General features: G+C 33.3%; 2 protein-coding genes across 2 annotated transcripts; one reads left to right on the top strand and one right to left on the bottom strand.

The window, feature by feature from the left end:
• Nucleotides 1–316: 316 nt before the first annotated feature.
• Nucleotides 317–10,770, top strand: LOC126810980 (E3 UFM1-protein ligase 1). Its single transcript, XM_050536437.2, has 17 exons — nt 317–405; nt 1,651–1,796; nt 2,097–2,220; nt 2,834–2,948; nt 3,268–3,398; nt 3,519–3,577; nt 3,708–3,839; nt 3,995–4,170; nt 5,231–5,401; nt 5,651–5,768; nt 6,089–6,344; nt 6,787–6,953; nt 7,402–7,532; nt 8,028–8,108; nt 9,345–9,436; nt 9,878–10,089; nt 10,305–10,770. The coding sequence occupies exons 1-17, from the start codon at nt 332–334 to the stop codon at nt 10,454–10,456; spliced, it is 2,337 nt and encodes a 778-aa protein (XP_050392394.1). The 5' UTR covers nt 317–331; the 3' UTR covers nt 10,457–10,770.
• Nucleotides 10,771–12,169: 1,399 nt separating this feature from the next.
• On the bottom strand, nt 12,170–24,782 carry LOC126810979 (lysine-specific histone demethylase 1A). The gene is made up of 18 exons (XM_050536436.2): nt 24,531–24,782; nt 21,882–22,062; nt 21,588–21,721; nt 19,210–19,288; nt 18,534–18,626; nt 18,179–18,285; nt 17,783–17,864; nt 17,589–17,683; nt 17,085–17,227; nt 16,802–16,892; nt 16,503–16,637; nt 16,230–16,303; nt 15,919–16,067; nt 15,649–15,744; nt 15,108–15,310; nt 14,237–14,479; nt 13,562–13,643; nt 12,170–12,928 (listed from the first exon to the last, which is right to left on the bottom strand). The coding sequence occupies exons 1-18, from the start codon at nt 24,684–24,686 to the stop codon at nt 12,711–12,713; spliced, it is 2,361 nt and encodes a 786-aa protein (XP_050392393.1). The 5' UTR covers nt 24,687–24,782; the 3' UTR covers nt 12,170–12,710.
• Between the last annotated feature and the right edge of the window lie 676 nt (nt 24,783–25,458).

The raw sequence follows: 25,458 nt of genomic DNA, 5'->3' as shown, positions 1-25,458 counted from the left end.
AACAACGGTTGACACGATGAACTGGCTGCTCGATTGGATTAGGGTATTCTGGGTATTTGAGGCTCCGTATTCAGGGTTTTCAACTTAAAAAAACTTGTTCAGACAATAAAATCCACCCAAATTATAGTTTGAGCTTTGTGATATCTAACAATGCACGGAAAGGCGTATCTCCGTTTTTAGATAATCGAATAAATTAATTGAGAATATGGAACTATTTTACTTTTACTACCGGTAGCCGACTATCCTACCCGATTTATTGGAACCTGTGGTCTGTACCCTGTCATGAAAGTTATCGATCAGAGTTGTTCCCCTTAGTTTACAAACTGCCAACATGGCCGACTTAGAAGAAGTTCATCGTCTGCAGGAGAAACTTCGACTCGTACAACTAACGGCTACCAAACAAAAGTAATATAAATATATTGGTTTTAGTTAATCTCTCACTTTCTTTTGATCCGTAATATGGTGTTGCTAGTTTAACGATGATAACTATAATAAAATCGTACGATAAGTCGTAAACATATGGATTGTTTTCACAATCATCACAACAAACTCAGTTCAGTTATTCACGCAGTGGGGTGGAAGATTGCACAAGTACAAGAAACTAGAATCACTTTGTATGTTCGTTCTTTGGACAATCTTGCATCAATTGACTAACTTCCAATTCAGATATGTCGTCACAATTCTGTGATGATTTCATGCTTTGTTCCTGATTCATTATTAGACTCCACTTGTATTAATCTAGCTTGGAGCCATGGTGGCTAAGAGAGTAAGATGCTGGCTCATCACTAGCCTGGAGGTTGCAGATTTGCTCCTGGCATTGGCCGAGGGGATTTTCCGGCTTGGATTCTCCTTGTCACTAGTACAGGACGGAGGTCCTGACAAAGACAGCTGTCTAGTTGTTCGATTGGGACAAAAGAGTAGGCTGTAGCATTGCTGTCCGGGAAAAATTTCCCTCACAGCATGGCATATATGCCTGTCTCATTATCCCAGTCGGAGCAGAACAGTAGGACATTAAAGCCCATTTCATTTCATTTTCTATTAATCTAGCTATATGTAAACAAATTTGTAACTATAATTAATTTAATTATAATTGTTGATTTGTTTGTGAAGTTCTACTTTCTTGCGAATATGGAAATTTCTCTACTCAATCTAAATCCAGGAGAGATTTTAAAAAAAAAAAAGGGAAGGAATGGTCTGGAAAGCTAACTGGCATTTACAGTCTGTCACTCTATGTGCTACACATGGGAGGTTAATGTCTGAAACTCAACAAAGACCAACACGGTTTTAATCTTACCAACGATTGGTTGGTGAATGCTTGTCAATTTTTTGTAGGTTAACACCCACTGATTAAAAACCAGATTATAGAATGTTAAATCAATGCTATTCATGTGACTGGACTGCTAATTGATGTCATAATCTGTAATATTCAGAATACAGACTACTCAAAACTGTCCTGGTTGAAGTGCTGTAAGAAGGAAAAAAATTAGGATGAATGCGACAAAATACTATAGTATTCAGAAGCCAAATGTGACAGATTCCACTGCACTTTTATTTACAATTTTGTTTAACTATTCATCAAGAAAAATTCAGATGTGATTGACTTCCAATGCTGTAAACTATACCTCTTTTTCATGTTTAAATATATTTCAGATTATCGGAAAGAAATGTTGTTGAAATTGTATCTAAACTTGTTGAATTTAACTTGATAGATGTAGTTTACACATGTGATGGCAAGGAATATCTAACACATGATGAAATATCTAAAGAAATCAAAGAAGAATTAGCTGTACATGGAGGTAAGTAATTCTGTTTGCAGAGTTACAACATATCTGAATGCAAAGATATTGGTGATGTAAGTTTAGAAGTAGATATTAAGAACTCAGAAATGAGAGAGAAAGAGAGAGACATGGGGTTTAACATCCACTCAACACAAAAAGTCAGAAATGAGATTTAATGAGGTTAATAGTAAATTTTGAGTTATTTAACTATATTTAACAATTCCACTTAGATATTGATAAGTACTGTAGATTGTGACAATTCTTTAGGTTATGGCAAGTTTAATGAAAATTTTGAAGAGTTCACTTGTTTGTTTTCAGGTCGGATCAACCTTGTTGAATTACAAGAAATTTTGAATGTTGACTTGAATATAATTGAAGTTCAAGTAAATAAAATCATAAAACAAGGAACTTTCTCATTGATTCTAGGACAACTTATTGATAAGTAAGTATGCAATGCACATTCATTGTTATAAATTTAAATATTTTCTGTGTAATATGGTCTCTATTTTTGATACACCCACTGTATATTGTGATCACCCTTTCCATTCATCGGTCTGTATATTCACATTTGGCTTGTGCTCACTCTACAGGCTACAAATATTTATAGATTTTTGTTTAATTTTTATTGTGTGTGCCAATATCATTATGAAGATGACCCCTATCAATTTTCACCATTGTCCATCTCAGTTTGTCAACAATTTATTTTTAATGTTGAGGAGACTAGAGTTTTTTATGGAATTTTTTCAAATTTGGTTTGAGGCATTGGGACCATGCCTTCTGTGTTACCTCCATCCAGCAGCCTAAGCGTCCACAATTTTCATCTTTGTCTGTGCATGCATCCATCTGTTTAATAAGGTGAAAATCCCAAAGGTTTGTTTCAAATTATAGCTGTCTTGTAGATGTATTTCCACTCATTGCAGGGCTATCTTTATATAATTTGAATTAGGGAAAGAGTAATAAAATAACAAACTTGCCAATATTAATACCATGAATAATGTGTGGTAAATACATTTGTTATCCTCAGTTTATTTGGTTTCTTATTTTGATTATTTTAGGAATTATCAGAATCAGTTAGCAGAAGAAGTAAATGATAAATTACAAGAACAAGGTTATGTTAAAATTGCTGATATAGTTAGACAATATGACCTACCTTTTGAATTTATTTCAAAGGTAAGTAAGACCAAAAGAGTGGAAATCTTGGCATTGAACTTGAGGCTCATTGTTACTAATGTAGGGTTTGTTCGTGTCAAGAAAAATTAATTGTATGACATACCATCAAAATCAACAGATTAAATTAATTGAATCTCATTATCCAGCGCATGCTCATGTCATAAGTTGATAACAGTATTACATAATAACATTGTAACACAAAATATAAGTTACTTATATCTAGCATAATGGTACCAGATAATTCTGGAATTTTAAATGCAAAAATTGAAAACCTACTAAGTAATGACATAGATAGATATTTATGATCGATTTTTTACAGGTTGTTCTGTCTCGACTTGGTTCAACTATTAAAGGTAGAGTTGATAAAACTGACAGAGATGTTATATTTACAGAAGCTTTTGTACGACGCATGAAAGCAAAAATAAGAGGTGCTTTTAGTGCTATTACCAGGTAAATAAATCAATTCTATTACTATCCTCTTTTTCTGATTGTGTTATTGGATAAGATCTCTAGAAAACTTGACATTTAGGTCAGGTACACAATTGTACTAAATATTATTTATTTTTTCAGTCCATTTACAATAACAGCTATACAGAATCTACTTGGTTTACAAGAAAATTTGTTCATGTGTAAGTACAACTATTGAATAATTTATAACTATTCTAATAAATAGAAATAATCATGATATAGTTTTATTTTCTGTTGTATGCTTGTTTTTATAATAAGTGATTGAGGTGTGTTTTTTTTTAATATTTGCAGCTATTTTGGAAGATTTAGTTAACAGCAAACGTTTAGAAGGAACTTTGATGGGATCCATTTTTACACCAGATATTTACACAAAATCACAGAATGACTGGGTGGATACATTTTATCATCAAAATGGTTACTTAGGTAAACAAATTATGGAATAATTCCATCATTTCAGTTTTTATTACAAGAAATTATTATTAATTCACTAAACATTTATTTGTAAAATAAATTGATTAGAAGTTTTATTAAATATATGTCATTATATAGCATATTAACAATCTATTCTATGTTTTCAGAGTATGCTTCATTACATCGTCTCGGTATATCTGAAGTACAACAGTATATAAAACAGAGATTTCATCAAGAAGATATAGTTTATCTGAGTTCATCTTGTGCTGGTAGAGTTATACAAGATCTTGTTGAGGCTTCTGTTGATGAAGCTTTATCACAAGATAGCTGGGTTGATATATCTGTAAGTTATTAATCTCTCTTCTAAACAATATGTATATATTGTACTTGGTTCAATATCTACTTCTGTGCACGAATGACCAGTGGTCAGATTATCTCTCATTCTGAACATCTGAGACACGCTACCTGCGGAGAAGTATCTCAGACACCGTCAATAGCCATGATATCCATATCACGTGATCTACACATCACAGGTCATGACATTGACGTCAATGGGTCATGAGGTCAACAACACGTTACATTGTACACGATAGGTTTATCTTCAGCATTGTGTCCTTTGCACCCATAAAGACTATATAATTGGTACAGTCCCAACATGTCCTCTCTTCTTCCAATGATTTTTCACAAAAATAACATCTACAGCTCATAGAATTGACGTTGTCTACAATGACAGCGCCCACGAATGGTTGTTCATAGAGGCTGCCATCTTGGCACTATTTTGTGCGTCGGTCGTGTCTATTTCAGATATACACAATCAATTCTGTTGATGTTTTTAGCGTTGGGATTGACTAATAGTTAATTTATTTCAGTTCTAAAACAAATATTTTAAACTTTAACGCAAATTTAGAGAATAGCCAAATTCTGGCTGGGATTACTGAGCAAAATGGCCATTCACTGTATATGTGCGGAAAAAAAGCTAGCCACCAATTAATTTTCATACGTTAGTTACGTACGATTATCTCTCACTAATGTGACAATCAGACTTTGATCATCACATACTCTTTCGGCACACAGATTTTGATACAAAGAACAAATTTAATAAAAGGCCTGGAAATAAGCAGCAATATGAATTGTGGTATCATTGCGGTTTTACTTCAGCAATATATGGTAACCACAAATCAAAAGACTGGGTATTTATATATGTTGTGTTAAGAAGGCAGCTGTCACAGACATTGTCAGACACAAATTCAAGTTTGTCAGATACAACAGTTCTGGTTCTTGTCATTTTGTCTGGTACAGATTTATCTCTTTTCTATGTTTTTAATGTTATTTATAATACATGTCTGCAACACAGTACAACTAAAATCATTATTTCCAAACTTGTTATTTAATTGTAATTTCAGACATTATTACCATCAGTGTTTAGTTCTAATGATGCCTATCAGTTATTAACATCCTATCAAAAGAATCATCAAGGTGCTTTTGTTTGTGGTAGAACAGTGATAGCTAGTGATAAATTAATATCTCAGTGTAATAAATTATTTCAAGATAAAGTTTCTAAAAAGGCTAAAAAGGTTGGTAAAATTTTGTGTAGAAGGGATTGCAGGATAGCATTTATTCAAAAACAAAAATGGAAGTAACTACAGTTGTAGTTAGTTTCAGTTCTTTTTTCGTAAAAAATTGTGTACATCAAGAAGATTTATTTTGTTAATAAGATTTTGGGGGGATTTAGATTTCATGTTGATGTAAATTACAACATATTTTCTAGAGACTTACGGGAGGAATTCCATAAAAATTCATTGATTTTTATGTATGTTGTACAGGATGCATTAGCCAATCCTAAAATGTTCAATCAAGAAGAAGATAGAAGAGGTAAAGATAATGATGATTATATTGATGTAAAAGAAGAAAGAAGAGAACAGAGACGTAAAAAAGCAGCAGGTAGTCATTTGTAGATATTTATATTTTTAAACATCTGTATGTGAGAAGTACTATCAAGGCCACTATTTTAATTGACAAAACAGCAATACTAATACCAAAGTCCTGTGTACAAATTGAGTTGGAATTTGATAGAAGAGTAGGCAGTAGCATTGTTGTACAGTAAAATTTCCCTGATAGCACACTGTATGGCGTACACCTGTCTTTATTAAGCAAGGCGGTCCAGAAAGTAGGATATTAAACCCCATTTCATTCATAAAAGGGCTATGATAATTGACACAAGAATAAAGTTTTATTTATTGTTACATGTACTTAAATTAAAGCTGGTAGTGGAAGTACTAAAAGTGGTGGAGGAACACAAGGTCGTGAAATAAAAACTAAATCTACAAAGAAAAAAGGAGGGCGTGGTAGAGATGCTGATAAAGGTGATTCAGATGATGATTCAAAACAAAGTAAATCTTCTCAACCGGAGATAGAGTTTATGAGTGTACAAGAATTATCAGATGTTATTAGAGAACAGCCATTCCTTAGAGATTGTCCAGAACGTTTAGTTAAAGAAATATCTACCCAGCTTTATAAGTAAGATTGATATTTTCACATTTTTTTCTTTTTTAGAATTTATCATATTATTATAATAAGTCACTGTAAAGAGGCATAAGCACTTTCTAGATCATTGCAAGTAATTTCGATTTGCCATGATTTGATGATATTATATTTTGGAGACAGATCTGAGTTTTTCATATCTTAATATTCACTACACAGAATAGCCATAGGTGGTTTTAAGAAGTTAAGTGGATGCTTGTGCAAACTGCTTTAATAAGGCAAGTTTGGTACTTGAATCTCTGATAACTAAAAGATTTAGGGGGATGTGTAAGTATTCGCTTGTTTGGTGACATGCTATTTCTTTGGGTTCACTCTTTGGTTTCCTCTCGCTGATTTAGACTCAAGTCTTTAAGCACATTATTGAAATGTAGATATACCCATTAATAGTTAAAGATGTTTTTGTATTTTATCTTTATAGACCTTTAACAAGAGAGTATATAGAGGTAGCATCCGCCACTTTAAATGAAATAGTAGGTACTAAATCCAGTGTTGATAGAAAGAAAACACATAATGAATTACAAGAAAAAATAACTGGTCTGTGGACAAATCTTAAATTATTTGAAAAAGGTGTAAAATTATTTAAAGGTGAGCTTATTGTCTATTATCGGTGTGTTATCTATTACACACAAACAGTTTTGGGAGTTCCTGTTTCCACACTTACACTGAATCTAAAATTGTCCTTTTTGCATGAAAACCCTTTGAATGCTTTATAGTAAGAGTGTTTTCAAAAGGTTTTTTGTTCAAATGCACTAAAGGATCTTTTATGATACTGTAAGTAAAAGTTATTTCATGTGTATTCAAATATAATGTACTGAAAAACAAAGAATGTAAACTAACTTGACCGCAAAGTCATCAGCATATATTGAAATTAATGCGACCTATGTATGTTTACATTTACAACAGCTGTCACTGCATAGAGCTTAGTTTGAACTTGGACTTTTGATTTTGGAAGGTAACTAAATAGAAACATAACAAACCATTGTTTGCTGTATGTAAACTCTGAACCATATTGAAGTTTTATATATTATTTCAGATGATAGTCAGGTTCAGTTAAGTAAGCATCTTTTAAGTACAGTAGGTAATGATATATGTAATATAATAGCCAATGCTGTAGCTGCTGATCATCAAATGGCTATAGAAGATGAAACAACTTTAAAACATGAGGTATGCCATATTGTCTATAAAATAAATTTTAATAAATGTCTACAGGAAGAATTATAAAGAGTATATGTACTTCATTTCAAGTAACATCCCAGTCTAATAAGATGTATATATTGAAAGATAATGATGGTATTTGCAAATCATGATCCATGATCCATAAATTTATAGCTGGCAAATAACAGTGATTTGAACCTCAGATCAAAAGTGATAGCATGCACACACTACAGAACACATTAGATGTTACTATCTAACATGTAGATGTTTACTTTAATCATGCCATATGCATCCTTTTTACTATTTGACAGACAAAAATGATAATATTATTTTATTTATTTTCATCCCAGGTCTATCCTTTTAATTTTCCTGGTTGTTTTATGCGTTATAGTTTTGGGGTTCCAATAAGTGACCTAATTAACCTTAAGGGAACATATCTTTAAATTGTTTTCAATATTTGTCTTGTGTATTGAATGTAATTTTATATATCATACTTAATTACAGGACAGATACAAGTTAATAACACAATTACCAAATAAAGACCAGACTCCATTATTAAAACTTCATTTATCTGTTAGAGGAAAGGTATGTAGTAAAGTATTAATGTATGTCATAAATGATTACATAAAATATTCATTTTTATTCAAATGTAAACAAAGAGGATGGGGACCCTTCTGGACTAAATCTTATCATTGAGCCATCCATTGTGATAGTTCTTCTTAATGGATCCTCTAGAGGTCACATTTTTATCTGATTTAAAAAACGTTTAAATATATCACCGTTTCACCATAATGAAGGTTGAGTTAAAATTTCAGGAAAATCCACTTGAAACTGCCTGACAAAATGGCCGTTCCTTTTAGGCAATTTTGTAATAGTATGTAATACGAAGGTTGTGGACCCTCTAGAGGTCACAATTTGTGTCCAATTTTGATGAAACTTAAAATATATCGTTATATCCCAAAGATCTTGTCCCTTTCGATATTCGCACATTTCAGACCCTAACTTCCTGGATTATGGCCCCTGATTGTACGAAAAATCGCTGGTTTGTTTTTAGCTTGTTCTCTATCCATCTCTTGCAAAATGTGGGCCTATATTGCCTGGCAACAGCTGGTTATAACAGCAATTCTTTAGTCGACTTTCTGTTCACACATTATTTCGAAAGCAGTGACTACGGTGAAACAGATGCATTATGTAAGATTTAGATGAAGTGCTGGCCATTCTTGCTATAATAGTTCCAAAATAGATAATTCAAAATTAATACATTGAAAATTTCATTCAAATTACTTTATTCTGAGTAACGTTATCACTGTTTGAAGTTTTGACAAGGTGTGGCATAGATTGTTTATTATCGTAGCAACGTTACTTGTTAATCGAGACTCAGTCTTGCTTCTCCATTTCTAAATTAAATGATTAAAAGGCAATCATATTTCAATCTGTTTACTTCTCCATGTGATGCTTTAGAGAGTTGATTAGAAGCTTGTCATCTGAATAAATGTCTAAATAATAATTTATATAACAATTGAAGCCAAACTAAAAACCTACAATAGGGAAATATATCTCTTACTTAATGCAGTTGTTGAAGAGGATTTATCTCTTTCGACCACTTAATATTTAGATCTTAACCACTTAAGGTGTACTACTCATAATGAATCTTTAAAACATTTAGATCTCAATGGTGGGTTGGCAGATCTGATTTGAACAGCCCTGGTGTAACTTTTGTGCCAACTGGCAAAGATCTTACAAACGATATAATACCTCTTTAACTTCAAAGTGAATGGGGTATTAAAATTTGAAGTAACTAAAACATTTCTTACATTTCAGAATTTAGATGAATTTTGTACATCATTTGAAACTCTCTGTGGACCAGAACATTTGGGTTTAATTTTGAAAAAAATAGACAAAAAGAAAGAAAGGTATCTCCATTTAAACATATGGTTTAGATTTTAGGGTATTTGTGAGATGATATTTTCAAAGTATATTTTTAAATACAATGGTAGTAATCAATTATATTTTGATCAAGTAAAATCTTCCTATACACTGTACACACAGTTTCTCCCATTTTTAATTCTATCCAAACAACTAGATGCCATTCCTTGCCAGGAGAAAACACATGGAAGAACATTCTGGCCAACAATGGGATCAAACCCAAGACCTATCACCTTATTTAGTTCCTTAATCCTTTGCTGTCTACTGTTCTCTTTACATTACCATCAGTATATTACTATTTTAGGTTTATTACACCAGTATGTTTTATTGATTGATTGATATGCTGATTTTCCAGCTTGTCAATTTCGTAATTGTGATATAAATGAAACTGCTGTTTCCAACCTGATTTATTTTTGTATGTGTTTCAGACAACTAACTTTCAGTCATCGTCAGTCATTGGTTGCTCAATTGAAAGAAGAAGAGGATGCAGCCATGTGTTTACATCTAGCTAGTGTTATATTATTCTATACCTTTACACAGAGTATATTAGATGCACCTGGTAGACTTGTACCACAAATACTTTTATTTCTAGCTGACTATATGGACAAAGAAAAACACCAAGTTTTGGTTAATCTACAAGGTATGTTACTTTGGAATTCTGTATGTCAGTCCTCCTCATCTTTTAATTGTTATATGTACAGGTCAGAGATAAAGTAGAATTGTTAGAAAGTAATTATTGAGCTAATTTTACAGTAATGGAGCTTGACAAAAATTGGAGTTGTGTACCGGTATTATTACTTCTTTTGGAATTCATTGCCATTGTTGTATTTTAATGTCATTGATCTCATATTTCAGATTTGGTTATAAAAGACACCAAACTTAGGAATAATCCTGAAGAAGGTACAGAAGATTTAGAAGGTCTTCAGAGTGATATTAAAGATCTTGTACCAGAAGTTAAAGAAATAGCTTTTACCACGAGAAAATCTGGTAATACAAATGAGGATTAAAATTGTGAATGCTTGAATATGGAGATATTTGGTTTTATCAAATACATTTCCAGTGATAAACAGCTTTCCATTTGACCCAAGTCTCCTTTAATAAATTGTTTGTTTTGAATATTCTGTATCATTTATAACTCGTGCAATTTAAGAATATTATTTATAAGATGTTGATTAAATATTAATTTAAATGAAGATGTATGTTAAAAATGTATTTTAATCTGGCAATGGTTCTGTTTAAAAGGATTTATGAAAATAAAATAATTGTATTTTAGGTCCGGTGTATATGTAGGACTACCTTTCTAATAAATCATCAAGAAATAGTTTGGTTTTATTATTTATAATAACACACCACTGAAGTTAACAAATGGTACCAAAAAAACAATGAAAGTATGAACACACGAGAAAGCTGTGACTATTTTAGACTATTCATGTCTTGGTTAAAATGTAATCCTTATGAACTTTAAGTAGGTTGTCTTGTTTATCAACAGGGACAAAAACTGTTGAATTACACTGTATTCATAAGCATTTAAAAACAGATGCAACATATTCCTTTTATGTTGGTGTTACCGATAGATGAAATATCAGATTCACCTAAAGATTTTGATGAAATGCGCATGCAGGATAGTGTATGTATTTTAAGTTGTTTAATGATCTCAAGCAGGACATTGTGTACTATATTGAGACACCACTCGGGCTTTTACCCTTATACAGTATCAATATACTACTTAATACCTTGCAGTCTTGCACTATATCATTAAACCACGGGAACTTTATCATTTATCAGCTAATTAAAGGAGCTTAATCTCTATTCTTTGGCACCTAGAAATGAACACTAATGGGTTGCAACGCATATAATAATGTAATATGAATGTATATACCCGGTACACAGATTTACATTCAATCGTGTCTGTGTTTACTGTAATTTTTGATCATTTACCTTCAGCAAAATACACGAGAGTCCATTTTGGATGGCAGTCTTTGGTGTCTGGTTATTCCAGTCTACACCTGTAGTTTTCTTCTGTGAGATATGGTTAGCCTCGTTCATCGAGTCGCTTCATTACAAATAACGCTCAAAAGCATTCTGGCACGCGATTCGAATTTAAATTTTTCATTTTGTCTTAAATATTGGGGAACCACGGTTGCTAAGTGAGAAAGATGCTGGCTGCTAGCCTGGAGGTTACGGTTTCGATCCCAGTATTGGCTGAGAAATTTCATCTGGATTTACCGGCATGGTTTTCCCTTGTCAGTGGTGTAGGACAAGGACAAAAAACTGAGGTCCCGCACACATTGGCATGCACGTAAAAGATCCGTAGCAGTTGGAATTTGATATAAGAGTACCTGTAGGCTGTAGTGCCGCTGTACAGGCAAGATTACTCTCATAGCATACTGTATGCATATGCCCGTCTTCATTAGCCCAGTTGGAATAGGATGTTAAACCCCATTTCATTTCATTTCACTTAAATATTGAATATCAGTAATCCATCTTTTCATGGTAAGATAACAATGTTGGTTTAAATTGACCAATAAGTCATGTTTGCCATGTCGAAAAGACTGTGCATGATACTGAGTTAGAGACTTGCCTCCTTAAACTAACGAATTATTCCTGCTGAGGATTGAATTCAAAAGAGTCTTTCTTTGTATGAAACATATATAATTTGATATAGTGTAAATCCTTTTAAACTTTCATTTACCAAAAATTATTTTATTTTTGTAAAAAAATAATCAATGAAATCACATGACATAATCATGAGGAAAATGAATAATACAGATTTGAGATATGTACAAAGTATGAAAATAAATATTTGAACATTTCATAATCTAAAAAAAGCAGCTAGCAAGCAAATAAATTTCATCAATTAGATTTGAAAAGATGATACAGAAATATAGTACCGGTAACTACAGGACAATATCATATGCCTGAGAATGTTTGATTAAAATTCATTGAAATTTTCAGACATATTATATAATGATAGTCGATATGACATTGATTAAATTCTACAAATATAGCACTAGAAACATTCATAAGCATCAAAGTAGACTTAAAGTTGAAATATTGGGTGTATGAAATTTACACATAAATGTACAATGATGACAGAAACTTTATATGGTACTGGTAGTCATGGCTGTCAAAACCACCTGACCAATCACATCCATATCAATGAATCACAGGTCCATATTCTGAAAGATTCTCCCTCCGTAACACTCTTTCCCGATTCTTGGACTTTATTAAATTGAAAGTATATTAATTACAGGATAGTTTTCAACTGACTTGATTTGATGTGGGTGGTCTTGTCGGCATGGCATATGGTGCTCCTAAAAATTGATCAGCAATTCTCCCGGCTTCCCTTAATCCACTAAGAAAAGCACCATGTACAGTAGCTGGATAATTGCGAATTGTATGTTCACCAGCAAAGAAAAGTCGTGGTGGAGCTCCTTGTTGAGGTGCTACAGGTGTTGATAACAAATCATAATCATTTCCTACAAAACAAAAAAATAATGATCCATTCATAGAAAAAATATGTAGTAGAAAAACTTAATCTGCCACTACTGTATTTGTCCATACATGTGTTATTTGGTCACATTACATCATCACCAATACATCACATTCTTGTAACTATCTGTTTCAAACTAGATTCTGACCCTCTGGAATCACTGCTTGATAGAACATATCGCATAGTTAAAATAGCAATACCCAAGAATTTTGAGCATTTCAGCCGTCTCTCTGTTCAAAATTAAACGGAAGCAGTTGCTCCGGTCATACAGCACTGCGCTGGTCCATCCGAGAACTATTTTGTGCTCCAGTCCTCAAAAACTATATAAACGGAACATCCGCACAATCTCACTTAACCTGATAAGTTTGAACTGAACGAAACTAGTCGCTTTATCTGAGAAATCTGGGACGGCTATTCGCCACTCATGGATTTCGCATTTCAGATTACATTACCACTGCATATGACCAAGACAGATTATTAATCCCACTGTACAATCAGAAATTTTGATGTTCAGCCCTGTTGCTGTTGATTAGCTACACTACATAGTACTAAAGAAATGAAACATGATTTCCATAATGAATTTCTAGGCCATGATGTCAGCGGTTGAGAATATAGTTACCTGATGATCCAGAAGCAACAAAAGAATAAGAACCTCTTGACCAGGGGTCAGCCCTCCATCTTGTTACAAGTGTCTCTTTAGGCTGAAATATAATATACATCTGCTTTACAACTGAGCCATACAGTAACTGATAATTCTTTTTGAATAAGTTCAGTACATATTCCTTGAGGGCTGAAGCATAGAATAATGTCTTCCATGAAATCAATAGAGATTGTGCATTTACAAAATCACACTAACATTGATATGACAATAAAGCTTTTTGTTAGCACAGTCTGAAATAAACATTGTTAGTTTACAGAAATATTAAAGGGATGAAATCAAATCAAACTAATTGAATGATAATAACAATATGAAGTCATAGGCATATACAAATCTACCATTCACTTTAAAATGTTCTTATTTCAATTTATCACGTATTTCAATCTACCATATATTTTGTTTACCACAGATAAATAAGAATATTTGATATTCCATAAAAGTGTGTTATTTGAAGTATATTTGTTAATGGTAAGAAAATGTGACTCTTTTTCTATTTATTATACAATTTTTAAAAATTAATCGAGTATGAATTACCAGTTAAAATTCAGAAAATATGAGCCTTGTATAAAGCATATCAGTTGTAGGCTATGTACCCAAATCAAAACAGAATATTTGATAAAATTAACATAATTTCACCTGTGGTACTGCATTATTTCCAAATATACCCTTCAAAACCGCTATAGACCTGCCAACGATAACATCATCACTAACATTCTCCATGATAGCAGCAGCTTCTCCAGCAACTAGCGCCAATAATACAGGGGCTTTATACAGATTCCAGAATAAAAACAATTCACCTCGACTAGCTGTTGTACTGCCAACATGACCAAATAAATTGGAATTAGGATCCCAAAATATTCTATCAAAGCATAGAACAACCTAAATAAAAAAATAAAAAATTCAACTTAAATATATTACAGCATTCAGGTAAAATATCTAGCACTATTCAGGCTTTGAAAATCAATACCTAATCTAGTCCTTAGCAAATATTCAAGCAATCATCACACTGATCATTTCATAGCTATTTCTATTCAGTATCATTTTTCTTATTTATACATAATACAGAAAGTCCTCAGAATCACACTGATTTCACCTTTTCAAAAGCCAATAGTAGTTTCATGACACTGCCCTATTGTTCAGCTCTGTAGCCACAGTGGCTCAATGAGTAAGAAGTTGACTAACTAACCTGGAGGTCCCATGTGCGATCCCAATGTTGGCCGAGAAAGTTCATCAGGATATTCTGGCAGGTTTCATCCTTGTCAGTGATATAAGAAGGAGAGCCTGGGACAAAAAACTTGGAGTGCACATAAAAGAACCCTTGACAGTTGGAATTTGAAATAAGAGTAGACTGTAGCTGTTGTCCAAGCAAAATTTTCCTTATAGCATACTACATGCATATGCTCGTCTTCATTAGCCCAGTTGTGCAGAAAAGTAGGACGGTAAACGTCATTTCCTTTCATTTCATTACGGTCCTCTATAAAAGATTAATTTTAAAAACAAGTTATACCTTATTCAGATTTCCAAAACCTAGTCTATGTATAGCTGCTGTTTTCCAGTCTGGTAATGGTGGAATGAATTGCACACTATTTGGACCAGATCCTTTCAAACATTCTTTTAAAACACCCAATGGTAATGTACACAATACTGCATCTGCTTTATACGTCTGTTGATTACTTTTATTCTTAGCATTAGTTGTGATTACTTCAACACCTAGAAATTTACAAATACAATAAATTAATATCAACCTAAGATATAATGATACATTTAGAATAGTTCACAACAGCATTTCAATAGCATATCCACATACAGGGATAATTATTTTGTATACACCATGAAACAAATTGGTATAGACATGTGAATTGTGAAACCCTATCATAAATTAAAAACATGAACTATCAAATTAATGTGCAAAGTTTTATTGTATTATCAAAAATGACTGAAAGTGAAAATTTTGATAAATTAACAGTCAAATAAAATAAAACAGATGCTGCATTGTTTTTTTAGATCAATCTGATTAATTTATATTAAATTTTAAATTAAAATCTTACCATTAGCAGTGTGTCTAAGTTGTCTAACGGCCGTGTTTAATTTAATATCTAAACCTTCAGATAAAGCCACTGGTACACAAGAATATCCATTACGCACTGTAAGATAGAATATATTCAAATTAAATATATCTGTAATAGCTTAATCTATTCAAATGAACAAGAAGTATACTTTGAGGACATTAATTACTAAATATTTGGCAAACTTTCCATCTACCCCTCTATCTGACCCAGACACTGCCTTTTCTTTCCATTGAAATTTGATTTACATACCTGTTAAATGACTTCCAGAAAATTCAAAATCATCATCCTGGTCCCAATGTTTTAAAGAAAGAGCTGTGAGTGGTGTTGCATTGGCAAACTCTAAATTAGCAAAATGCCAATCTAGAATCTGGCGGTCACGAGAAGACAAGTATACATCACTGATAATATAAACAAGACAATAGTTTCAAAATCAATCAAACAACTTCTCAAAATATATATGGAAACATTTTTTCTTTGAAATAACAGAAACATTTCTTTAAAATTATAGAATGTTAGGGAAAGTGCAAGAAATTATAAAATTAAGATTATTGAAGGATTACCTTGGAGGATTAGTTTCTAATTCTTGTAATTTGTCCTCTATTTCTTTCTGCTGAGCTACCATTTGATCATATTCCTAAAATTTATTTCACAACATTAATAATTTACTGAATCTACAGAATTTGCGGCAATATGAAATCTATAATAGGATTGAAGAAGAAGAAGAAGAAGAAGAAGAAATAAAGATAATGTTGGGATCTTCGCATAAAGCATAGATTTTTTCTTCATAGCAGTCATAAGGCAAAGAACTTGTTCAGTATAAATACACAACTAACCTTACATGCTGCATTAAGATCTCGTAATTTACTTTTAATAAGGAATTCTGCTGTAATATCACCTGGTGGTTTAACTTCAGATGCTTCCTTCCATTGCTTATTTATTTCTTCTACTTTATCTTTTACAAGAAGAAGCTAAAATAAATAAATTACAGATGTAAAATACATGGAAAACTGACTGGTAATTTTAAATATTCAAGACAACCAAACAGTTATAACAGTGTTCCCATCAGGAGGAAAAATATGTATGTTACATTTAGATTAATCAAAGAACTAAGAATGGTTGAATCACTATTTACCTGTGACTGGTTTTTCTTTAATTTTTCTTGTAATTCTATGATATGGCGTTGATGTTCACATTGTTTTTCTTTTACATGTTTCTCTTGTAATCTGAAATTTAAATATAAACAAAATTCAAATGGCAAATTACACATTTTAATAGTTAGATATCACACCACACACAAGAGGGCATGACTTTGCGCAATTGAAGAATTATATCACTTCATAGATATACTAAGAAAATTTCAAATACATGTACACAATATAGCATACAAATTTTTTATAATATATAAAATGACTAACTTAATAACAGCTTCTAATGCTTGACCTAAAGCGGCTGGTTTACTATCAATATAATTAAAGTCCATTTGATGTGAGAGATATGATGTTGTCTCTAGTAAACGGTTAAATTCTCTTTCTACCATTTCATCTTTCTCTTTTGGTACCTTTAAAGAAATATTTATAAACATCTAGCCATAAGTAATAATTTGTCTACATCTGACCAATTTTGTTAAAAAAATTTAAATGAAATGGTACTACAAAACAATGAAATCAAATGGAAGTTAACTTTCAACATCCTACTTTTATGACAACAAAACAGAGACATTCCTGCAAAAGTTGTTTCGGAAAAGAATTTGTCTAAATTTGTCCATTTTTAAGAATCATAGGGTTGAGTAATTAAATCCATCTACCAGTTTAGGGACTGAAGCTGCAATAACAAAATTCGTCACTTCAAGGTGACACGGTTTATCATCTATGAGGACTAGTATCTTCATTTAAACAAATATCAAGAAACATAAAACTTACTGTGGCTCCATTGCTTTCATAAAGAGGACATTTCTGTTTTATTTTGTGTAGTTCCATATTAACTTGTTTACTCAAAATAGTCACGGGATTTCCTCCTAAAATATAATAACAGTCAGTTACTCTAACAAACATTCTGACAATCGATTCATAATTTAAATATTCAGATAAAAGAATTGAAAAATAAAAATTCTCACCTAAACCAGTGACAACCATTGCACCTAAATCTGCCACATAATTTCCTTTTCTAAATGTTACTATTCTACCTCCTACCCTTTCCTGCAATGAAGCAGAAGTCAGTTAAATCAAATACAAAATAAATAAAGACAAAAGACATGTTGCAAACAAATATTTACCAGTAATTCTAATCAAGGAGTTAGAGATAGTGTTTAGTTTAACAGAAAAAGGTTGGGGGTCATTGCTGTACTATCTTAACATGAGGCAACCACAGCCACAGATAGTGCTACTATCTATATCAAAAATACAGAAAGATTTGAAAATAAATACCCAAAAATCGGAGAAAGTACAGTGAGCACCAGATAAAAATGTTAGGTTTTTTTTTTAAAAAAAACTAAATAGAATAGTTGACTCACTCTAGCCTCTAAAACTACAACATCTAATCCAAAGGCTAATAGTTGTTTAGCTGCCCCTAGTCCAGCAATACCAGCTCCTATGATAATTACACGCCCATGTTTCTTCGCTGTTAAAGATAAAAAATATGTAATTCATATACTCTGTAAATGAAATTAGAGGATACTAAATTTATCCACTTTACATTCAGATTTAGAGTCCAACAAGGTGGCATTTTTATAAAGATTAAGACTAACTCCAAAGGTAGATCCATGGTCATCTGGATCTTATAAATTGTTAAAGAAATTCTCCTCGAGTCTAAAGTACATGTATGAACACCCGATGCTTGAAGAAGAAACCTGATCTATTCGTACTTACTAGGTAATGGTTTCAATCTTTTAAACACACCAAAATTTATATAACCATATCTTTCCAAATATGCATGTATTCTCATAACTAATGGTCCGTCACCTGTAAAATGAAAACAGCAGAAAACAATATATTTTCAGCATAGCTGAAATAAGCACACAGAAATAGTATAACATTTTTTTGTCTTTATTCTAAAGATGTCTCTGTATAATACAATGAGATCTGAACTGAAAGCAATAGTTTGTTGGTGTCGCATAATAATAATCTAATTTAATTTAAAAAATATAGGTTACCAGGTAACAAAACTTTTGTCACTCGTGTTCACAAGATTCTACAAAGAGAACAAGGATCATAAGTCTAGAAGTAGTTAACTAAATATATTGAAATACAATAGCCTTCCTCGATTCACTAATCTGAAAAATGCATATCAATTTAAAGCCGGTTGGAGGGTAACTATTGTCACTATAACATTCGCAAGATTCTACAGTTTACTAGGTCCAAAACTTTCAATAGACTTCCTTCTTCTTCTAATCTGCTTAACAACGCGATGTTTGTAGATTGTAGAGTGTTCAAAAACACTGACAGATGGACAGATGTGACAACAATATATGGCCACATTTCAATGTTGGCATCTACAAAGAGAAAGAATCATACTGATATAATAAAGCATTAGATGTACTCTTACTATTATATGGAGTCTCTATCTGAGGTAAAACACTTTCAAATGTAGCTTGAACTTTACAATTTTCTAACCAACATTGAAGCTAAAAAGAAAGAAAAGTAAACACATAAAATTTCATAACAAGCTATATAAAATACTAACAAGATGACTAGACAGCACCCTTGCACTTGTTTGGAAGGCATAAGGAATAACAACTTCATGAAATATCAATGGGACTAGTCAGAAGATTATCATACTCTGATCACAGTAGCTGGGCAAAGCAGGGTCGCTACTCCCTGTTATGTTTGCACAACAACATTTGCCTACCTCAATCAACTGCTGTATGTTAAACAATAAACTTATACATCAGAAAATAAAATATTATAATAGGTTGATGTTTGTACAAAGTTTCAAAAAGATTTCTTGAACAGATAATGAAATATGCTCCGGAAATGAAATCGTGACAGTAGGATGGTCATCAGAAATTAAATAATAGGTAGATGAATGTGAAAGTGTTATAAAGGTATCTTGAACAGTTTCTGAGATATGCTCTAGTATAATAATTATATAGCAAAAACTAAGTCAAATGTGTAGTAAAAATTCAAAAATCATTCAACAGAGAATTTGTTTCCATGGAAACACAAAAATGATTAAATCTGAGAAATTCAAAATTAGCAAAAGGCACAACTACTGTAATAAGCTGATGTTTCAAAAAGATATCTTGAACGGTTTCTGAGATATGCTCCGGATACTAAATCAGGATAGACGGGCGGACCCCATTTCATTATCCCTCCCTAGCTTCATTCGGTAGCACGTCATTTCGGTCCCGCGTCAGTTCGGACTCAACACAAACGTTGTTTCGGACTCAGTTTGATGACCTTTCGGACTTACTTGGCGACTTTTCGGACTCGTACTGACGACGTTTCGGACTCAATAACGGACTCAATAAAAGCTGAAAAATTATATGTATGTATTTGTAATTACTGTTTATTCTTTCGTTTTAGATGGGGCCGAAGACAGACCATTCACTATAATAAAGAATATAAACATTGTTAGTTGTGTTTTATTTATCCCATACAGACCTTACGCACTTGAAGTAAAACCAATATTACTTGATCGGCAAATACTGTATTTATTTATTTTTTTTAATAGCTTTATTTATTTACAAATATACACAATATGCATGGACAAACATATAATACATTTTATATTTGTTTATAGATTTTTATATGTAGCTATTTTGCTAATTTTTTCCCCAAAAGTTTATATACAAATCAAACAGATATACAACTGTGCATTATCTATTGTCAGGTATATGATAATATAGTGAAACCAAGCCGAGATTATTTAATCTCTATTTAATTGATTGGCGATTGTTGTATTTAATCTGAGTAAGTTTAGATTAAAGCCGTTAAGAAACGATTGAGAAATAAAAACACCGCTACCTTTCTTTTGTTGATTGAGTCAACGCCAGGGGCCCGGTGTCATTTTATTTACTTAATTGTGAGTTATTTTCAGAGGCAGAAAAGATACCCTTCAACATTACCATGATGTCGGAGAGCTTGATGTGACGGCACCGGAGAAGCCGGTATCGGCATATAGAGGGCCGACTATTTCAACTATGGGATGGATATAACCATCAAGATATTAGTACGAGTAGGCTATTAAAAAAACCCAAACAGCCATTTCTACGGCCCACCTGCCCAATAAAGAAAAGTGAAAAAATAATTAAAATAATTGGAAAACTGAAAAAATAAATGTATGTTTTATAAAATAAATAAAATAAATGTATGTTTTATAAAATAAATGAATACCCGACTGAAGCTATTATTATTTCATCAAATAAATATGCTCGTTGATATAAATCGCTGTATGCTATGTTAATGTATGAATTTAAATGTATGTTTTATACAATAAATGAATACCCGACTGAGGCTATTATTTCATCAAATAAATATGCCCATTGTTATAAATCGCTGTTAATTAATAAATAAAATACTTTATAAAGTAAATTGACGTCAGTGTTCTATAATTCTATGTTCTATACCTGAGTTCGAAACGTCACCTACCCGAGTCCGAAACGTCATCTACCCAAGTCCGAAACGTCACCTACCCGAGTCCGAAATGTCGAGGACATATTTTTTGGAGTCCGAAATGACGTAAGTCCGAAATGACGTAAGTCCGAAATGACGTAAGTCCGAAATGACGCGGGACCAAAATGACATGTAATCCTTCATTCGGCATGGGATAAAAAAACTAACTAAAGCTTGTAAAGATAGAATGATAATGACAAAGGTTGCATTCATTTCCTACAGCATTTTGTTTCATATAAGAGACATTAAATTTTACAAGTATTAACATAATAATTTCTCTTCTTTGTTTCATCCATTTTGTTTACTTACTATTCTATTTCTTATATAAAGGAAAACTTTTTGAGCTTGTGGAGGACCTTGTATTATATCAGGAAAACATGCTGCTTCTTGTGATGTCATTTTATCTAGAGGCAGACGACTCTGGAAAGCAGCACCTTCAAGTCCTTTAAACAATGGATCACCAATAGATTTAAAACATGATAATAACAACAAAGGATATTGGTAAGTACAATGTAGTAATTACAGTTTAGTTTACCAAAATGTATAGTTGTACTTAATGAAAAGTTTACGTATCTGTTTAGAACATAATAATCTAATTCATACCTGTAGGGTCATCATTTTCACTATCTTCATGTTCTCCCTGTTCATTTTCACCTTCTCCTTTACTTGGTTTCTCTTCTTTTATCCTTTCCTTCTCTTTCCCTACATCTTTTTCTTTCTTCTCTGTTTTATCTTCATCAGAATTCTCATCTTCTGAAGCATTTGGATTGGCACCACTGTCAACCTAAATTAATCAATTTAATAAAAATAAACTTATACCAGAACGATATAATATGTCATTTTGAACTTTGATATGTATTGCAAAATTCTAAATGAAGCATTGTGAATTATGAGTGTTAGATAATTTTAACATATATATATAACAATTAGGTCTCCCTAATTTGCATGACGAATGACAAGCGAATGACGAATGACAAGGAATTTCTAAGCAATAACTGCTCCCTTTAGGCCAATATAATTCAACTACATGTACAGTATTGAGTTTAATAACTATCGACTTAATTTGTATTTTTGGGGGTAATTAATATTTTATTTCAATTGGATGAAACTATCAGGGAAAAGCTTGTATCACACTAGATAAGAAACCTCATCTCTCAACCTTGGACCATCAGTATTTCTCAACGTTTTTACCTACGTTATCGTAGCTAATATCAGACCTCTTCTCATACTAAAAATGGATCTGTCATTCGTCTGGTGACTCGTCATTCACTTTGTCATTCGTCCGGTGAATCTGTGCCATTCGCCTGGGGATTTGTCAATCACTTGGTCATTTGTCACGTGAACATCTGTCATTCTCTAAATCTTTGTGTGGATTATGTCATTCAGTTTGTCATTCGTCCGGTGAATCTGTGTCATTCTCTGCCATTCGCCTGGTGATTTCTGTCATTCACTTTGTCATTCGTCTGGCGATGTTCTATCATCCACTTTGTCAGTCGTCTGGTTGCCGGAAAATTTCCTTTGTCTTCCAAAATTTTAGAATGAATCAATCTGAAACTAAAAGGAGTTTTGCACAAAGCTCCACTTATATTACGTATTGTAGTATTCAAAAAGTAAACCGCGAGCGAATTTCATTTGTCAATTATATGATATATGATCTCATTTTCTAATGTTTGTGCCGGAAGAACGGAAATACATTGCCCAAAAATGGACGGTTCACCGGATCTGAGGATGCGGGGTGGGGGGTTCTGCTGCTACGTCTATGGACTCTATCATTAGGCTGGCGAAACAGTGTCATACTCTGTCACTCGTCTTGTGAACCTGTGTCATTCTGTTCGTCATTCGTGTGGTGAAACTCTGCCATTCTTTTTGTCATTCGTCTGGTGAACATTCTCTGTCATTCTGTTTGTCATTCGTCTGGTGAACATTCTCTGTCACTCACTTTGTCATTCATCTGGTGAACATCCTCTGTCACTCGCTTTGTCATTCGTCTGGGAAACCTCGTGTGGTGAACCTCTGTCATTCACTTTGTCATTCGTCTGGTGAACCTGTGTCATTGAGTTCTTCATTCGTCTGGTAATCCTGCCATTCTGTTTGTCATTGGTGTGGTGAAACTCTGTCATTCTGTTTGGCATTTGTCTCGTGAATCTCTGTCATTCTGTTTGGCATTCGTCTCGTGAACCTCTGTCATGTTTGTCATTCGAGTTGTGAAACTCTGCCATTCTGTTTGTCATCCGGCTGGTGTACCTCTGTCATTCTATGTCATTCGTCTGGTGGACCTGTCATTTTGTTTGTCATTCGTGTGGTGAACCTCTGTCATTTTGTTTGTCATTCGTCGGGTGAACCTCTGTCATTGGTGTGGTGAAACTTTGTCATTCGTCTGGTGTACATCTGTCATTATGTTTGTCATTCGTCTGCTGGACCGCTGTCATTCTGTTTGTCATTCATCTGGTGCACCTCTGTCATTCTGTTTGTCATTGGTGTGGTGAACCTCTGTCGTTATGTTTGTCATTCGTCTGGTGAACCTATGTCTATTTGTCATTCGTGTGGTGAACATTCTCTGTCACTCTCTTTGTCATTTGTCTGGGAAACCTCTGTCATTTTGTTTGTCATTCATGTGGTGAACCTATGTCATTCGTGTGGTGAACCTCTGTTATTCAGTTCGTCATTCGTCTGGTGAACTGAACCTCTGCTATTCAATTCGTCACTCGTCTGGTGAACCTATCATTCTGTTTGTCATTCGTGTGGTGAACATCTGTCATTCTGTTTGTCATTCGTCTGGTGAACCTCTGTCATTGGTGTGGTGAAACTCTGTCATTCTTTGTCATTCGTCTGGTGTACCTCTGTCATTGAAGGGAACTTGAATATTACAATATTACAAGAGCCTCTTGCGGATTATAACCTCCAAACATACCGGTAGATAAAAACATCAGATTTATCTGAATAGTGAATGGGTCTTTTTTTTTTTTTTGTCACAATATTGTAATATTCAAGTTCCCTTCAATATTTGTATCAGACAATAGTGACATTTTGGGCTGTCATTATAAAGATCATAAGAATATTTAAAAAAAATAAAAATCAAGAAATGAGCCTGGTCCTAATCCGTTTCTTTATCCTAGTTATCCCCCCTGATTGATTGTTTTGCCATAATATTCAATCAATGGCGCTGTCCTAACAATGCCGACAGTGTAAAATTATTGAAAACTTATGTCAAAAGCCTTTGATCAATACTGTTTAGCGGACAAAATAAAATACCTTAGCTCGCTTTCTTCTGCTGGTTCTTCTTCCATCGGCACCGTCATTGTTGTCTTCAGCCGGCGAACTTCGCTTCTTGTTTTCGTCTTCGTTCACATCTTTATCCTTTTTATCTTTACCAATACTGAGGGACGCTTTTCCGCTATTGTTCGACATATTTTGCAATTCTTCCCAAAATTACAGATGAACTTTTAAATTAAAAAGTAAATTTAGTTGAAATGTGTCGATTTCAGTACCGCTTTGTGTTTTTGTCGCCGTCTGGCGGTTATTTTTAACAAAATGTAGTTGTCTCCCTTTAACCACCTGCTTCTAGTTCTACTATATATAATCCATACTTGCAGTGGCCTGAATGGGGGGTTGGGATGGCCTGGTGGTCTAGAGTGCCACGCTTCGACCTCTAGTTGGCCGGTCACCTCTGGCTTGCGGCTGTGGTTTCGATCCCAGGTGTGAGCGTATGTGGCTTGGAGATAGGGGCGCCTTCTCAACCTCGTGGGTTTACTCCGGGTACTCCGGTTTCCTCCCACAGGAAAGACCCCTGCGCGTGCGCTAAGATCATTAAAATGAACTTGTCTGCGATATCACCTTCGGTGGAAGCGGACGTTAAACGCTAAGAACAACAACAGTGGCCTGAATCATAAAAAAATTGCGTTCAGGACGGTTATACACTTTTTTTTAAAGGAACCTGTGGAAATAACGAAATATTTTTCTACGTCACAACTTAGGTTAATTATATCGCAATATACAGAAATATGGGCTTAGTCGTTCAGATGGGACGAAAACCAGAGATCCATCCGTGTCCATGTTGGTGTGTACGGTCGGTACGTAAAATAATCCTTTGTCAGTCAGAATTTGAATGTCCGGGGAAACCTCCTTCGCTCCAGCATTGTAACCTCTGTAGACAAAATACCATGTTTCAAAACGACCTAAG

This window comes from Patella vulgata, chromosome 2 (genome assembly GCF_932274485.2).
Source record: "Patella vulgata chromosome 2, xgPatVulg1.2, whole genome shotgun sequence".
In the NCBI taxonomy this organism is placed as follows: Eukaryota; Metazoa; Mollusca; class Gastropoda; family Patellidae; genus Patella; species Patella vulgata.
Note: the sequence above shows the minus strand (reverse complement) of the source record. Positions and strands in the feature narration are given on the sequence as shown.